General features: G+C 34.7%; 4 protein-coding genes across 4 annotated transcripts; 1 reads left to right on the top strand and 3 right to left on the bottom strand.

Moving 5' to 3' along the window:
* Window positions 1-3871: 3871 nt before the first annotated feature.
* LOC141686557 (putative phospholipid hydroperoxide glutathione peroxidase) lies at window positions 3872-4683 on the bottom strand. The gene is made up of 4 exons (XM_074491584.1): window positions 4633-4683; window positions 4474-4513; window positions 4098-4216; window positions 3872-3904 (listed from the first exon to the last, which is right to left on the bottom strand). The coding sequence occupies exons 1-4, from the start codon at window positions 4681-4683 to the stop codon at window positions 3872-3874; spliced, it is 243 nt and encodes an 80-aa protein (XP_074347685.1).
* A 2357-nt stretch (window positions 4684-7040) lies between these two features.
* On the bottom strand, window positions 7041-7682 carry LOC141686555 (putative ripening-related protein 1). Its single transcript, XM_074491583.1, has one exon. The coding sequence runs from the start codon at window positions 7680-7682 to the stop codon at window positions 7041-7043; it is 642 nt and encodes a 213-aa protein (XP_074347684.1).
* Window positions 7683-9077: 1395 nt separating this feature from the next.
* On the top strand, window positions 9078-11938 carry LOC141687536 (putative glutathione peroxidase 8). The gene is made up of 6 exons (XM_074492845.1): window positions 9078-9219; window positions 10043-10119; window positions 10318-10379; window positions 10669-10787; window positions 11323-11490; window positions 11627-11938. The coding sequence occupies exons 1-6, from the start codon at window positions 9166-9168 to the stop codon at window positions 11654-11656; spliced, it is 510 nt and encodes a 169-aa protein (XP_074348946.1). The 5' UTR covers window positions 9078-9165; the 3' UTR covers window positions 11657-11938.
* A 188-nt stretch (window positions 11939-12126) lies between these two features.
* Window positions 12127-16271, bottom strand: LOC141686786 (AT-hook motif nuclear-localized protein 5-like). Its single transcript, XM_074491869.1, has 5 exons — window positions 15470-16271; window positions 14828-14895; window positions 14268-14399; window positions 12885-13046; window positions 12127-12739 (listed from the first exon to the last, which is right to left on the bottom strand). The coding sequence occupies exons 1-5, from the start codon at window positions 15894-15896 to the stop codon at window positions 12473-12475; spliced, it is 1056 nt and encodes a 351-aa protein (XP_074347970.1). The 5' UTR covers window positions 15897-16271; the 3' UTR covers window positions 12127-12472.
* Window positions 16272-18231: the final 1960 nt, after the last annotated feature.

Raw genomic sequence — 18231 nt, 5'->3', positions numbered from 1 at the left:
TCCATTCCCAGAAAGTAGGTCATTAAACCAATATCTGTCATCTCAAATACTTTCATCATTTCTGTTTTGAACTCTTTTATTAACACCTCATTGTTTCCTGTTACGAGGAGATCGTCAACATAAACAGAAACAACAAGTACATTAGCACCAAATTGTTTCACATATAACGTAGGTTCACTTAAACTTTTAACAAAACCAAGCTCGTGAAGAAATTCATTGATTTTGCTGTACCAGGCTCTAGGAGCCTGTTTAAGACCATACAGTGCCTTCTTCAACAAATAAACCTTCTCCTCCTGTTCTTTGACTTTAAATCCTTCTGGTTGCTCGACATATATTTCCTCCTTAATCTCTCCATTCAGGAAAGCTGATTTGGCATCTAACTGATAGATCTTCCATCTTTGTTGTGCTGCCAAAGCAAGTAGCATTCTGATAGTATCCAAGCGAGCTACTGGAGCAAAGGTCTCTGAAAAATCAACTCCATGCACTTGATTGTATCCTTTCACAACTAATCTGGCTTTGTGTTTGTTTATAGAACCATCTGCATTAAGTTTGGTTCTATAGACCCATTTAACTCCAATGACTTTCTTGTGTAGAGGTCTATCCACCAACTCCCAAGTTTCATTCTTTTCAATCATTTTAAGCTCCTCTTTCATTGCTTCCATCCATATATTATCCTTTTCCGCTTCCTTGAATTCTGCAGGCTCAAAAATAGCAATGTTACTACTTGCATAAATATCAGATAAGGATCTTGTACCTCTCACAGGATAATCATCAATATTGTCATTAAGATATGGTGAGATATCAGACAACCCTTGTACAGATTCTTCCCATTTCCATTGTCTATCTTCCATGAACTTAACATCTCTGCTTACAAGAAATTTTCCAGTTTGTGGTTGAAAAATTCTATAAGCCTTGACATGATCGCTATATCCAATAAAAACACCTGCTTCAGCCTTTTTATCAAGTTTATCTCGCTTTTCCTGTGGAACGTAAGAAAAACAAAGACAACCAAAAATCTTTATATCATGCATATCTGGTTTGAAACCATACCAAGCTTCGTATGGAGTTTTCTTCTGCAAAACACTAGTTGGCAGTCTGTTAAGCAAATAAACAGAAGTATTGGCAGCCTCAGCCCACAGCTTCTTTGGCAAATTCTTCTCGTGCAACATACATCTTGTCATTTCCATGATGCTTCGATTTTTTCTTTCACTTACACCATTTTGTTGCGGGGTGTATGGTGCTGTAAATTGGTGCTCAATACCTGCTTCTTCACAAAACTTGTCAAAAGTTTTATTCGAATATTCTTTTCCATTATCCGACCTTATAATCTGCAACTCATAATGACTTTGCTTTTCTACCCATGATTTAAATTTCCAAAATATACTAGGAACCTCAGACTTGTATTTAAAGAAATAAATCCAAAAAAACCTTGTAAAATCATCAATAAATATAATATAATATCTATTACCATTTATTGATGAAGTTTTCTGAGGTCCTCCAACATCTGTATGAACAAGTTGCAGCTTGTGTTTTGCTCGCCACGTTGCTTGAGGAAAAGGTTTTCGGACTTGCTTTCCATATTGACATGCCACACAATCAATAAATCTGTGTTCAAGTGAGGGCATACCTTCCACCAAAATATGTTTCTTCATATATTGAAGGCCATCGTGATGAAAATGCCCAAGCCTTTTGTGCCATAGTTCTGCATTGTCATTTATGCTTGAGAAGGCTATTTGATCTTCCTCCATCAGATTTAAAGCAAAGCTTTTTGCTCTCATTTTGATCTTAAAAATATCTTTGCCTTTTGAATCTTTAATCAAGCACCATTCGTCATCAAAAATTACTTTATAACCTTTTTCTATCAGCTGTCCGACACTAAGCAAATTTTGATCAATATTAGGCACATATAGAACATCAGTAATGTATTTCAAACCTGTTAAGCTTTCTATTGCAACGGTTCCTTTTCCCTTGACTGAAATCAATTCTCCATTCCCAATCCTTACCTTGGAAATAATCGTCTTATCCAATTCTTTGAAGATTCTTTCATCATTACTCATGTGATTTGTGCAGCCACTGTCAATAAGCCAGGAATCACCGGAACTTTTACTTGTGGCAAAGCATGTTGCAACAAAAAGTTGTTCTTCATATTGCTCAATAGAAGTTTTTGCCTCAACATGTGTTTGAGACCGACAAATCCGCTCCATGTGCCCCATATTGCCGCATTTTCTGCATTTGACATCAGGGCTCCACCAACATTTCGATTGCGGGTGGTTTGTTTTCTTGCAATTTGGGCAAGATGGATAGCTCTCATCTTTGTTTTTGTTGTTGTCATGTATCCTTTTATTTTTCTTCTCAAAGTTTCTTTTGTATTTTCCTCCTGATGTTCCTGCCTTTGCTTTAAACGCTCCCTCAACATAATTCTCATTCCTCATCGTTCTCCTTTGTTCCTGTGCTTGCAATGCGTTCACTAGTTCTGCCAAGGATATGCTCGACAAATCTTTGGATTCTTCTAATGAAGAGATCTTAGACTCATATTTTTCTGGAAGAGTGACTAAAATTTTTGCACAATACGTTCATCAGTAAAATCCTTACCAAGAAGTTTTACCTTGTTTGCTATGCCCAATAGCTTATCAGAATAGTCCTTGATGGTTTCAGTCTCCTTCATTTTCATCATCTCAAATTCTCTGATTAAGTTAAGCACCTGCATGCTTTTGGTTCTTTCATTCCCCTGATATTCTTTCTTTAGATAGTCCCAGATCTCCTTGGCTGAAGTCAGGTTCATTATCCTTGTGAATATAGTGTTTGAAACACCAGAAAACAAGCAGGCTTTAGCTTTATGTTTCCTGGTCTTCTTATCTTTATGATTCTTCAGTTGTGCCATTGTTGGATTTTCTGGCAAAACCGGTATAGCATAGTCGTCCTCCACAGCTTCCCAAAGATCCATAGCTTCGAGATGGACTGTCATTTTAATTGACCAGGCCTGATAGTTTTCACCATCGAAAATTGGTGGAGCAACATGAGAGAAAGTTTCCATGTTTAAGGATTGTTATTTCTCTAGGTTTTTTTTTTTTGTTTTTTTTTTGTGTTTCTGGTTAATATTTTTGATTTTACTCACTTCACAGATCCCTCAAGATGATTCGCTCTGATACCATTTTGTTGATATTCAATCAGCAAAATCAGGAGACTGAAGAAGTTTTTTATTTTTTCTGCATTGCTCAATATAAAGAGCTAATATAACAAACTGAAAGATAAGGATAAACCTTATCAGGAAACTGTTCCTAAAAATAATCAACAAGAAAAGAAAACACATCAACGACATCTAAAAGGACTCGGTCAATGACCAATTATTTAGCAACGACCTAAGGCATATTTCTAACATGGCCCAAGTTCAGCTCATCCCTTTTACCTTTGATTTCACAGTTATGTTACCTGGATTTAGCAAGACTGCAAATGTTTGTTTCTCGTTTCAGGTAATCTAATTTGCATCTATTTATCCGCATATTCTATCATAATCACAGTTATCTAAGACTAAAGATGATACATAAGAACTGAGATCAGAATGTTAGAAGGAGATTTTTAGTGCATGAACTGATGACTGGATTGGTGTATGGAGTAGAGATGAGTCAAACATTTTAACAAAAATAATGACTTGTACTACTATTCATTATCACAGAAATTACATCATGAGACTTCAAAGCTCATAGAATACACATTGCATTATATGTTACCCTTGCTCCATAGAGCACACTCATAAACCTCTCAACAAAAATAGCAGTACTACATATGGTAAGAAAGAAATCTTCATAATCACACTAGTTATTCTCCGAATCCATTCCACACCTAATACTATTCATCAGTACTCGTTAAGAACTCAAGCGACACCTAGAACTTTCTTGATATCGTTCTGCAGAAAGTGAAAGAACACGTTAGACACGAGAAAAGAGCTTAAGATATTGATTTTATAGAAATGCAGAAACTGTACTATCTAGTAAGTTTCAGACAATTTTAACCTCAAAGCTGAGTGGAGTGGTTAGGGGAGCATAACGATAGACAAGTTTTCCATCTCTATCAACCAAGAACTTGGCAAAATAACAGACCTTGTTGAAAATCGGATATTCAGCTTTAAAGGGAGTGCAAACAAAATTTGCAATCTCTTCATTAGTCCCAGGCTCCTGTCCTCCAAACTGGTTGCATGGAAATGCAAGAATATCTGGTCCTGTAAAATCAGTCGAAACATACAGCATTAGAAACAAGATGCAAATGCATAAATCCAGGGGCGGAACTAGGATTTTCATGCAGGTGGTACTGGATAATATTTAGGGGGACCGATCCAAGTTACTTCAAAATATTTCAAAATTTTGTATTAAAATTTCTATGATTTTGGACAGTTGACAGGACGGGGGCTCCCTCGGATCCCCCAGTTCCGCCCCTGCATGGATTCGGATCCAAGTTAATGCAAGCTCAAAACTTTGCCCTTGTATTTGCTTAGTGCTACATCACTACCCTTTGCATCCTGAATATTAAGCACATCAAAATCATAAATTAATACGAAAAACATTATAATTCTCGAAACATTTACCAAATGATGTACCGAACGATATTGTAGTACAGGGTAAATAATAAAATTAGTACCTTGACTGTGAACTCATGGATGGATAGGACATTGCAGGATTCACTGACCATTTGAACAAATTTATAAATCTTAAAATATGAGAAATTCAAAAAAAAATATATGAAGTGAAAATCTTTAAATGCTTTTGCAGTAAAGTGAATATTTTGTCTGAGCTGATAAAGATAGAGCAGCCCATATCCTCACTGGATGCGTCATCTTTTAGCCATTATGATTTTGTCTATATTGTTTTTTAAATAAGGGGAACATCAAGTGCTACCACAATATCTCACTGACCCCCTACCTGATAAGTGATAATGGTGTTTTTACCTACAACAAAATCTTTAATCCTTAAATGTGTTCTTTTATCCAAGCTATCAGTGTTCACAAAATTGTTATTCCAATGTTGATGCACTCTGTTTATGTGTTTTTTTATACATGTCAAGGAACCAAAACCTCAAGATGTTAGAGAATAGCCCTTTTCAGGATCTTATATTATTCTAACATTCTGTTAGGACCTATCCAGTCCTTATATTTGTATATATATATATAAAGAAATGAATTCTTTAATTGATAAACACACACAACTAGGTGGTATTCGAGAGACCACCACTCTCCACAAACACACATAAGTCAATCTTATTTCTTCCTCTCCCAAACATGTAAATGGCTTCCCTATTTATAACCCCAATCTCAACTCACAATCCCTAAATTAAAGCTAAAATATTATTATTCCCACCAAATCCTCCCTTTGAAATCCATAACTGATGCACACACTAATTATTCAGATTCGTAACTGACTTAATATTTATTTTATTTATTATGTTTCCTAACATTACCCACCGCCCAAACTTGAACCTTGTCCTCAAGGTTCAAATGAGAAAATTGTCTCATTCTTTCTTTTTCCTTTTCTTTCTAATCCAGAACCCCTGCCTCTCCGCCAATAATTTTCTAAATTCCTCCCAGTTACAAGAAGGCCGCTGATATTCCCCGCAATAGTCCAAGAACAAAGGATCATTTCTCAAGTATACTGCAGCCGACCATACCTTCTTAGTTGGTGTTGAGAGGTTTACTAATTCAAAATAGCTGTCAAAATAACTTTCAGCCTTCAACGACCCACCTTCAAGTTTTAAGCCTTCGAATATTTCAAGTCTTTGTGATAAAGAGTACATGGATGAGCTTGGAGGCGATGAGACATCAAACAAACAAGTCTCTTGTTCTTTGTTGTTGCCACTATTAGAATTTAATGGAGTCTGCCCTAAAACCTCCAATACTGGTGGTTGCTGATGAGACCTTTCATCTTCTTGAAGTTTTCCAAAATCAATTTTTTGAAAATCTGATTTAAGTTCTCTATCATTCGCTTTTACTCCCTTCAGCTTCTTCTCAGTTTCGTGGACCGACTTCTGGGCCTGTTCCAAGCCTTACGAATCCTCACGAGCAGACGAAAATGGTCCAGTAGTCTTGCGACTATAGTTGTCCATTTTTGCAAGTATAGCAACCATACCTTCTTTGAGGAAAGAAATGTCATTTTGAAACTTTTCAATATCCAACTTCAAAAATTTTGCTTGCATCTTTACAAAAAAAAAAAATTCTCTGGAAGTCGTCGATTCGATTTTCAACTTATTTTGCAGTTGTCGTTGCCCCAAGAACAGAGGTGCTCTGATACCACTGTTAGGACCTATCCAGTCCTTATATTTGTATATATATATATAAAGAAATGAATTCTTTTATTGATAAACACACACACAACTAGGTGGTATTCGAGAGACCACCACTCTCCACAAACACACATAAGTCAATCTTATTTCTTCCTCTCCCAAACATGTAAATGGCTTCCCTATTTATAACCCCAATCTCAACTCACAATCCCTAAATTAAAGCTAAAATATTATTATTCCCACCAAATCCTCCCTTTGAAATCCATAACTGATGCACACACTAATTATTCAGATTCGTAACTGACTTAATATTTATTTTATTTATTATGTTTCCTAACACATTCCCCCTCATTCGAAAGCCCATTTATAGGTCGAAGAGTGGATCACGGACGCCCATCTTTGGGGCATAAATTTGCCTTTCGTGTGAGTTCTGATACCATGTTATGGAACCGGTTACTCTAAAACCTCAATGTGTTAGAGATTGGCCCTTTCCAGGATCTTATATTATTCTAACAATACATAAACTCAAACAACGCTTGATGAATGAATTCGACATTATATGATTCTGCAATCCATTGTAAAAGATACTTATGTGCCTTCTGCAGATGCATGATCTTGGTAAAAGAGGCTACACAGAATCACAGATAAGGAGTATTAAGGATCACAATGTTGGTGCAGAAAATACTGACGTATGGCTTCATCGTGTACTAAGGGCCTAATCGCGTGACCTGTTGGAGAGTTAGCACAATGCAATGGCAAAAAGTAGTTGAAAATCAGATATCGTCGGACCAGGAGATTTGCATAGATCCCCAGTCACTGCTTGGAACACCTAAAGCAGTCCAAACAGCTTCAGAAGCATCAACAATGTTATCATCACAAGGTGGTTGATAAGCATGATCTTTGTCACAGCCCGCAGTTGAGTCACATTCATCGACCACCATTGCTTTGACACTCATTCCATTACCATAAATAATAATGTTCTTGTTACACCTGCTCATATTGTTGAACCATCCGGTCGATAAGGCCACCACCGGATCCTGATTGGAATGGTACTTCTCATCACACTCAGATGGCGCTCCGCCATCTCCACTATCCTCAAAACTGTTTATTGTCAGAATTGCATTTGTAGCTCCGGAAACAGATGGAGAACATGTAAAAGTGTTGTAACTCTTGCCTTCTTCGCAGCATTGGGCTCCGTAGGCTGTGTTGCACTGATTATTTGGCGGGTTTATTCCATTGATTGTTCCACTTGACTGACATTGTTGAGCTTCTACACTAGTACAAGACAAGACTAAGAAAACTAGGAAGTGAATTACACAAAGGTACATTTGTCTCCCCATTTTCTTGTCTGGAATGAGTTGAGGCACTCTTGTATAAATAGACTCAAAGGCCTGGAAACACATGACAGCTGACATTACTGGAACAATTTGAATAATTCTGTATTGTTTTATATAGGTGTTCCTTGACGGATGATTGTTGCAGCATACTTCCCGCGGATAATAAACACGATAAGATGAAAATATTGAAAGTTTTTCACAAATATGTTAAAAATTCATTATTTTTTCTTAATCCGCTGATGAATGCAATAAAGTATGTTGTAACAATCGTATGTTATACGATCCAACCCATTTATATAGATTTATATAGATTAGTTGTGTACATTTAAGAATCCTAGTGTAACTTGTGTTCACAATGTAAATTACAGTCTACATATTGTGAATACATTCCCTGACAAGGGACTTTTTCATACTTTAGCATTTGTCACACTAGTTTGTATAGTAATATCAAGTTCCAAGAATTGTAATGTAGTTTCAAATGTGATTTTGTAGATGTCTACAATTCATAGCTATGGTTTTCCTAAGCATTGGCCAGCTAAAAACCAGGTTATATTACAATGCTAGAACCATCCCTAGTCTTTTTCTTTGGAGATCTTTTGAAAAAAAATGAATTTTTGAACTTATATTGTAAAAATCTGTTTTTTTGTTTCGCAGAAATAAGACTTTACAACCAAATTCAACCAGAAGCAAAAATACAACTACATTTTTAAGCAAGAGGAAGTTGCATATAATTGCAAATCGTATTATCTAAAAATATTTTTCAAAAAATTGTAAAATCGTAAAAAATGTCAAAAAATTAATTTTTTTAGTAGTTTCTTTTTTTTCTTTAAAACCACTCATGTTTAACAAAATAATACATAATAATATTGTCCATTAAGCTATTCTTTTTGAAAGAATACCCAAAATACACTACTTTTCGGCTCCAACTCCCCAAAATGCCTACTGACGGTACGTTCACCCAAAATACCCGTTGAATACGCATCCAGGACATGCGTACTCCGTTTTTAAAAAGAAAAATAATGAATATGCATCATGTACATGCGTATTCTTTTAAAAAATTTAAAGAAATACGCATTACAAGAATGCGTATTCACTAAAAGACAAAAATGAATAAGCATTCATGTGATGCGCATCTTTTGTTATTTTTAAAAAAAGTGAATGTGCATGTAAAGAATGCGTGTTCAACGGATATTTTGGACAGACACTCCCGACAAACGCTATTTTGGACACTAACCCCCCAAATGGTGGTTATTTTAGTTTTTCACCCATCCTTTTTTTTCTTTTTTGGCTCAACTATCTTCACATATTACTCTAATAAAATTCATGTAAATTATGAAATTAGAATAAACAGAAAAAAAAACTTTCATGTATGAATTATTGTTAAATAAACATAAAAAACTAGACTAGACCAACACAAGATAAAAAAAAATCTACAGCATTTCTTACAAAAAGGTTGAATTTTTACATTTTAAATTTAGTTAATTAGCTTTGTATAACTGTGTCACATCAAAAAGTCCAGGAGAATATTGAGCTCTCTTCTGCTTTGCTTTCTCCTCACCAAATGGCAACTGAAATTAACAAGAACCCAGAATCAGTTTATGATATCACTGTCAAGGTTTGCTTCTTTCAGATTCAAAAACTATAAATATAATTGTGTATAACATCTTTTATGTTTTTGTTTTATTTAATGCTTGTTATCTATATTTGTTCATAGTTCTTGAAGTTAAAAATTTGAAGTTTATGTAACATGGGCTTAAAGAATGTGAATTTTGCTGGTTCTTGAATCTTGATTAGCTAATAAATCTCGGGTGAGCAAGAATCGAATTCTTGGATGACGGGAATTAAGCTTTTACCACTTGAGCTATCTTATTGCGCTAAGAAACTGGAATTTTAATTTACAAGTAACTGAAATACTATGAAACTGCATTTTTGAAGAAATTTTTTGAAAGTGGAAGTATATGTGATATGTATCATCAAATATTGTGACTCGAGTTAAGGGGAAAGAGCCTTATGATGATGCCGAATTAAGTTAATGTAACCCGGTGTGGCCTTTTAGTTCTAGCAAAAAAGGAAAAACTCCTATCTTGATCATAGTCACACCCATTGTCCATTGATGTATGATGTTTGCCTTGTCGCGAATGGAAGAATTGTTTGAGTAAGATTTGAAAGATTATTTTGAAAAGAAAAGATTAATGTTTATGTCGATTAAAACATTAGTGATGCTATTAATTAGGTTCGAGTCCTCAATGATGAATCTTGTGCTCTACTGTCTGTATTAGGTTATTATAGGTAGGGTGCAGTCTCCTCTTTATTTGAGCCAGCAGAAATATGCTGATAATTCATGTTGGATGTTTTTAATGTAAATTATACTGCAAGACCTCATACGCAGATCTTTCAGAAACTAAAAGGATGGTGTAAAATTCTTTTAAAATTTGTAGAATGCCATGGGAAAGGATGTAGATCTCGACATTTACAAGGGAAAAGTCCTGCTGATTGTCAATGTTGCCTCTAAATGGTATGAACCCATTTTCAACTCATCTTATTAATTTCATTGATCTTTTATATTTTGGCACTTAAGTTTATATGTTAACATCCATAGTCATAAACAATCATTCAGACTTCCGTCTTTTGTAGCTGAACTTTTTAATCTTTACGGATTGTCACTAAATTTTCTGGTGTCTACCAATGATATTTGTGTATAATGGTTTTGCAGTGGAATGACGAACTCAAACTACACCGAGCTGAACCAGTTATATGAAAAGTATAAAGACCAAGGTTTGTGATTTTGAGCTCTTTGTAGTTGTCCAATTTATCATTCAAAACTAATTCACAAGTTTATTACGTGGAAGTATTGCTTCTTATATCTGCTCTTATAGTCCTGTAGGAAGTGGGGACAGTATTTCGAGTATATATGTAAAAGTGCAGGTTTTCATCCATATATATGTTGTACATGTCCATATACAGTCTCTCTATTCTAGTACATAATAGTGTTGAAGACTTTTTTTAAAATGTTGAAATATAAATTTAAGATGCTGATTAATCTTTAATGTACATAAAAACATAGGTTTAGAGATATTAGCATTTCCTTGCAATCAATTTGGTGAGGAGGAACCAGGAAGCAGCGGTCAGATCTTAGAATTTGTTTGCACTCGTTTCAAATCAGAGTTCCCAATCTTTGATAAAGTAAGTTCCTAGATTACAAAGAAGTAATCCGTTCTGTTCTGGTATAATTAGTAATAACAATGCAAATGATAAAATCTTTCTTCTGCTCTTTGTGTTAATGCGGGAGCCATTCATGTGCATCTTATCGATGTTGAGCAAACTATGAAATGTGTTTTAGTAGCTTTGCTGTTAGTTCTCACAGCAACTGATTAGTTATTGTGCATCTGACTAAAGGTCTTGACAAAATGAAGGTGTTGAACTTCTGAATTATTGTTTTTTGCAAGAAATCTTCACCTGTAGAGTGGTAAGATTATTCTAATTGAATCCTGTTTCACATTTCAACATGTGTCTTCTTTGATCTTGTTTTTCCTTGTTACCATACCATGTTGATAACTCTGAAAGACTGATTCATGACAATATGAGATAGAAACTGATTTATTGCGTACTCGTTCTTAGAAAATATTAAAGGTGCTACATATATTTGTTGTATATGACCTACAACTTGAAATTGGATAGTAAATCAAAGATTGTGGGTTTCATGTGCAAAACGAACCAGATTGAAGTAAATGGCGAGAATACTGCTCCACTGTACAAGTTTCTGAAGTCAGGAAAATGGGGAATAATCGGAGATGATGTTCAATGGAACTTTGCTAAGTTCCTGGTTAGTAAGGATGGGCTAGCTGTTGACCGCTATTACCCTACAACCTCCCCTCTTACCATTGAGGTAAGCTACTCTTTACTTCACATACCAAATATTCCTTTCGCTTAATGTTTTTCTTTAAACTTTGGATATATGTACGCAACACAGGGATTCTGAAGTATTTAGTTATCTGATTCATTTCATTTGGTTATTGTTGCAGAGGGACGTAAGGAAGCTGTTAGGTTTATAATGCATCTTACGACATTTCTTCTTGTCGATCACATGGAGTGTTACACCGTGATGTTGCTGTTTGATACAGAATAAGCTGAAACTGCAATTCTTGTTTAGCCTCTGGTACTTTAACAATCTTGCAAGTTTTTGTATGAAAACAAATGGCAGGCCACTCCATTCGTATCCTGCAACTGTTAGCTATCGATTCTGAGCTGTAAAAGAAGATCTCTTCAAAACTCGAAAGATGATAATTTGTGATTATAACATGTTTAAGCAAGAAATGCATATTTTTTTTAACTCTTTCAATATTTTTTAACATACCCTAGCAGCATTAACAATTTAAATGACCGTCCCAGGTCATTTGTTTATAGTGGCCACCATAGGCCCTTTTTGTTACTCTCTACGTCCAGCTCATTTCTTTACGGGTTTTTTTCACATTTTAAAATGTATATTGCCTTGCAAGATCAACAAAAATGGGGAGAAAATATCAATACAAAGCACAACTTGAGGACCTGATCTTTATCACAAGATTCAACACAAGTTATTTGAACAAATTCAAACCTTAAAAACTAAACAGAAACTAAACTGAAGTCCACTACCAGTACTTTCCTATCACTTTACTAGGCCTAGCCAAAGGTTTAGGTCCCAAAACAACAGCTTCCAATAACTACCAACCTACATTGTCATCAAAACATCATAAAACCGTTTTAACTACACCAACTTCCTAAATTTGCTACTCTGAGAACCCGAAAATGGAGTTCTGTTACATCAACGGTCAAGTTAAACCCACTTTCTAACTAACATCTTGCAACAAGATGAGATTAACTTATCCACATCATCCATGGGCTAGGTCAATTTCCGTTTTTGGTTCTGTAGTACCCGGCCAAGAATCTGGGGGGCCACCAGCCATTGCCGAGTTGGGGGTAATATCTTCACTACCAGTCATTGCTGAGTTGGGGGCAATATCTTCACTGGGGCCTGCGCTACCTGGCGTGGATGATTTTTCTGTGTGTTGAACTTTAGAATCATGCTCGGCTTTGGCTTCCCCATTTGGAGTATTCTTTGTCTTCGAATCACCATATACAAAGCTGCAAACAATGGCCTGCAACAAGTGATGTTCAATAAGCACTCTGTTGAGAGTCAAAATTACACATATTTTCTAGAGCACACACTACATGTTTTTATTATTTATTTAGTTGGATCATGGATGAGAGGGAAAGGCAAAACAAGGGGGTTTAGGTAAAAACCTGAACCAAGCTTGCTGCAATAAGCCTCCCCCCAACTGCACCTCCTATCACGTGGCCATCCTGACTGCAGACAGATACACTTAAACCCCCTGTTCGATCACGTGGCCCGCCTTCTTCAGAGAGCAAGTATGAGCCTGACAGACACAATATCTGGAAATGGCCCTAAAAAAACAGAAGAACAATATAAGATAAATGATGGATGCACAAGTGTACATCCATTCATTTATGTGAATTTGGGAAAAAAGTGGAGTCGTTTGGGTCAAAGCAAAAAGATGTAGAAAGAAAAAATGTAGTAAAAATTTCAAAAATAATTATTGAGAATCAAGGTACTCCAAATGCTTGGAAGTTTAAAACACCCCTCTCCTTCCCGGCTTCCCCAATACTTCAAAACTTAATACATTGAAATGTAGGTCTATTACCCAAAACAAACTATCAATTCAATGCATTATGCAATCACATGAGTAATGATCCTAAGTATGAAAACACAAGGACTTTACTGCCCATCATACAATTTTGCAAATTTCTTCTTTGTTCCTTATTAAACACTGTTTACTGATCCTATTTTCATCCCAGACTAGTCATTAGAAGAATATATTATAATACTAATCATTGACTGTGAGTCAATTTGCATTACTTGAGCTAATTGGTAAAAAAAAATCAGTTTTGTATATCTACTTTCATTTTAAATTTTGAATCATTGGCATATCTCGCATGGTGCTCTTAGGGCAGGCAGCTAATTTGAGTACACCTAAACACTCTAATTCACCAGGATCTTTTTAGCTTCTTGTTTAATCCATATACATACTTTATCAAAACATACAAGTAATCATATCAAACAAAAAAGTAAAACATCAGAAATACAATAGAAGTTGCAGTTTATTCTTCTAATATCTCCGCCAAAAAAGCATGGAAAACAAGAAGAATATATCAACTACTCAAAATTTTAGACTTCTATAATATAAAATGGCAGATTAAAAACTGAATACGAAACCATATGTGACTTAAACATGTCAACATTGTACATAGCAAGAATTGCAAATCATAAAAGGTTCAGGAGCTGCATCATGCAAATTCACATGCAGATATTTATAATAATCGTCTGTAAACACAATTATCATAACAATAGATGTCACACCAAACAGAAAAATGATCACAATGGCAATATATAAGATAACTATAAGAGCCAGTAGAATTCAGAGTATATCTTAAAAATATTTGCCTAGATGAACGATGTCAAATTACTCCCCAAAGGATTTGGATTGTTGCCGTTTCAAAGGATATTAAAAACTAAAAGTGTCAAGCTATTTACTATTTCAGCTAATAAAGTGAAAAGCTTTCTTCTTCGTATTATAGAATTAAAGAACATGTATTTTGCAGTTTTACCTCATATGTGACCGAGTCATGAGAAGATTCAGCCTGGGTTAGAGTCACGGCAGAAACTGTGCCATGTGCAGACATGATGCATAGAGCTCTTGGCCTCTGTTGAGCAAAGAGTAAAATCTTTGATGCTATATCCTGCAGTAGAGAATAGAAAAACCAAGGAACTTATATTATTGCATGAATAGCACTGGTCCAATCAGAATTGCAAATTATCAGAGATCAAAGAGGAAATTATTTTTTAAAGAAAATCTTCTTGACAAGTATATTGAAGATATTTCACACACAAATATCATCAGCCAGTCCCTCCCTTTCTTTCTAATACCCAAATTCAGTAGCATCAGCCAATTCCTCCCTTTCTTTCTAATACCCTTAATCTTTCCTCATTTAACTAAAAGCAAACAGTTTTTGTACCTACTATGCACCCCTGTGAATAAAGCCTTATTTACTTCTTATCGCATATCAATATTAGTTGATTCATGTTACCAGAGACCTCTTAAACAGGTTTGTTCCTCTTTTAGTTTTTCATATTTCTATATTATAGGGACTTTCACATAGATCCATACCTCTCCTTCTCCAATGTGAATGACGTGCGGTGTGAAAGCCATTCCAGCTGAACTATTCATCCATTCTCCTGAAAACAAAAATGGATTTTGCAATCAGTAAAACATCTGCTCTGCTTTTTCTTGATAGCCTATACTCTCGAAAAGTGATGTTTACTTAAATTGTCCAAAATCTATAATAAAAAAAAATACAAGCTACAGGATAAGCGATTACAAGGTGTAAACAAATAAACTGACCGTAAAAACTTGACAGAAATAAAGAACATCATCAAAGGAATATGGAAAACACACACCTATACCTAATACAAGAAGCACCAGATAATACAAGTAGTTATTGCTATCAGTAATCAGGCTTTTAGTTTTAAGATCCGGCTTAGTTTCCACCAACTAACATTATTGCATACACACCAAATACTCACCTATAACATAATCCCCAAAATTATGCCAATCTAGTAATTCATTTCAAAACACTAAAAAATTACAATAGATACGTGTAGCTACACCATTTAATAGTAGCAAACAACTAACAATTTTACCCGTAAATAACATCTACTATAAGCCATCCCCATAAATTAAATTACATATTCCAAAAGAAAACATCAAATACAATAAGAACATCAAGCACAATTCGAGAACGGAAATTACCAAGAGATGCTAATCTTTGCTTCCTTCCAGTCCCTTTAGGCCTCCCTCGATTCTTTCTCTCCACCTCAGAACCCGGGGAAAGATTCGACGACAAAGGAGACAATGCCAAAGACACATTAGCCCCATCAGGAACATATTTCCTAGGCCTACCCCTCTTCTTCTTTGCCAAATCACCAGAACCCATACCACCACTACCAGAATTCACACCCATATTCATATCATCACCAAAACTAGATGGTGAATTCTCAACTTTCAAAGTAGGACCCACATGGCCCACCATCACATTAGTCTCAATTGAGCTATTAGGGTTTGAAAAGTTCTTGAAATCTTGAGAGGATGATCCAAAAACAGAACTTGATGAATTAGAGATGGGCCCACTAACCCCTGTGTTGTAATAGTAAGGTGTCATTTCTTCTCTACAATCCATGCATTTACTCAACAAAAAACACAAAATTACAAAAACCAAGAATCTGTATCTATCTGTATCTAACCAAAATCTTGATGGGTTTTTGTTGGTTTGTTCTAAAACAGGTGAATTTGTGAAAAGAATGCTCAAACAACACTAAAAAGTGATAAAGATGAATCTTTAGTGATATAGTAGTGGCTGTTGAGTGAGAAATCTTGAATGAAAAAAGAAGGGTTTGGTTAAAAATGTGTGTAAAAATCAAAGATTCAGAAGGGGTGAGAGGAGATGAGAGAAACCCTAGATTTGAAAGCAAAAGAGGGGAAGAAGTGGAGAGGAGTTGAGGGGAGAGTGGGGGTGAAGACAAAAGAGTGAGGAAATACAAAGAAGAAATTTTCAAGAACTTTGAATTGAGAGTAGCAACTCCCTTCTTTTTTCCTTTTACTTTTTAAATTTTTTTGGTTTTTTACTTTATTAGATAAATTATTAAAAATACTACTTTTTATAAAAATAATTTTCCCATTTTACTATATTCTGAAAATATTTGTAAAAATACGGTGCAATTCGAAATAAGACAAATATTAAACTAGTTAAATCGACTTTTTTTGGTTGTATTTGAGGTTGCACAAAATTGCATCGAGTTGCAAAAACTCGTCGAAATTTGCATCTGGTTGAATCGAGTTCAAAAAAATCCTAATTTTACAAAAAATGAAAAATAGTTTTCTTATAAATAGAAAAGTATTTTCACAATTCCTTTTTAAAATTGGCGGTATTTTTATAAAAATATTTTTGAATTTGGGTATTTTTAAGAAAAACCCCTTTTATTTTAAACAGAATAGAATGTCGTCAAGAAAATGAAAATTAGTTAAAGGGTAGTAAAAAATAAGGATTTTTTTGATTTTTAGAACTTTATGTGTACATAATTTAAATTTAACTAATGTATTTTTATTTTAATTTGTGGGAGAGAGTCTATGATTTTTAATTTTGTAGCTTTTAATCAATCAAATTTGTCACATATTTTGTTTGAGATATTGTTTTAAAAAGGTTTTGGATCATTTAATTTATTGCATGAAAAAAAGGATAAAATAAGCAAAGAGAAAAGGTAAAAGATATCCCCCGAGTATATTTTGAGGGCCCATTAAGAATTTGGTGCACCCAACATGATTATAACATTACATGTAAACCCTTTTTGAAATAGATGCGCCCACTTGCCACAATCATGAAATAGTAAACAAAGGCCCAATAAAAAAATTCCATTTTCTCACTAAAGAAACAAAGGTTTTTTTTAGCATGACATGTACTCCCTCCGTCCCATATTATATGTCTCTTTCGAAAATATTAAGGAAAATGTTAGGTGGATAAGGTTTTCCACCGAATACCCTTATTTAATGCATTGAAAAATGAGAATTAAGTTAAGTTTTAAAAAGTCAAATTTTGAGAACAATAAATATAGGGATAGTTTTGGAAAATTACCTTTAAATTTGTATTGAAACAAGAGATGGACAAGTAATTTGGGACAATTTTGTTTTCCAAGCGGGACATCTATATGGGACGGAGGGAGTACTATATACTAAAAATTACTCCCTCCCTTTTCATTTCTTTACATTTTCTTTTTGGGATGTCCCATCCATTTCTTTACATTTCAAAACTTGCTAAAAATAGTCAATGGGTCCCACCATTTTTCCACTTTTTCTCCCTTTTCACACTACCTTTACCTCACTATCTCCCTTTTATACATTAAAAATTAATGGGTTTCACCACTTTACACACTTTTCTTTCTCTTTTTCACTACTTTATACTCCCTCCGTCCCTCCCAAATGTTTACATTTGGGTGGGGCGCGGAGTTTAAGAAAAATGATAAAGTAGTGGAGAAAAGTTGAAAAAATGAGTAAAGTAGTGAGACCGATTAATATTATATGTATAAAGTGACTATAGTGGAGGAAAGTAGTGGATGTAGTTAATTTAAAAATTATAAAAACTTTACTATTTTTGGAAAATTTTGAAATGTAAACAATTGGATGGGACATCCCAAAAAGGAAAGTATAAACAAGTGGGAGGGACAGAGGGAGTACATATTTATTAAATTCCGTGTCCAATCATTTTGATAAGAAATCAAAAGGACGGAGGGAGTATCATTACTGAAGAGGAGTAGCCAATCAAATTGTGTTAAACCAATAAATTTATTAAAGAGGGCTTATCATCTATTGTCTCTGGGCTCGATACTCGCTCACCCCGAGAATTTATGAGAACGGATACTCATTTATAAGGTTATAAGCTATATTTGTCAAAAAAATAAATAAATTTAGTGTTTAGTGTGCTCACGGACAGATCACAAAAAAAATCTAAGAAAGAAACTATT

This window comes from Apium graveolens, chromosome 9 (assembly GCF_009905375.1).
Source record: "Apium graveolens cultivar Ventura chromosome 9, ASM990537v1, whole genome shotgun sequence".
Lineage (NCBI taxonomy): Eukaryota > Viridiplantae > Streptophyta > Magnoliopsida > Apiales > Apiaceae > Apium > Apium graveolens.
This window is presented reverse-complemented; position numbering and strand designations above follow the sequence as displayed.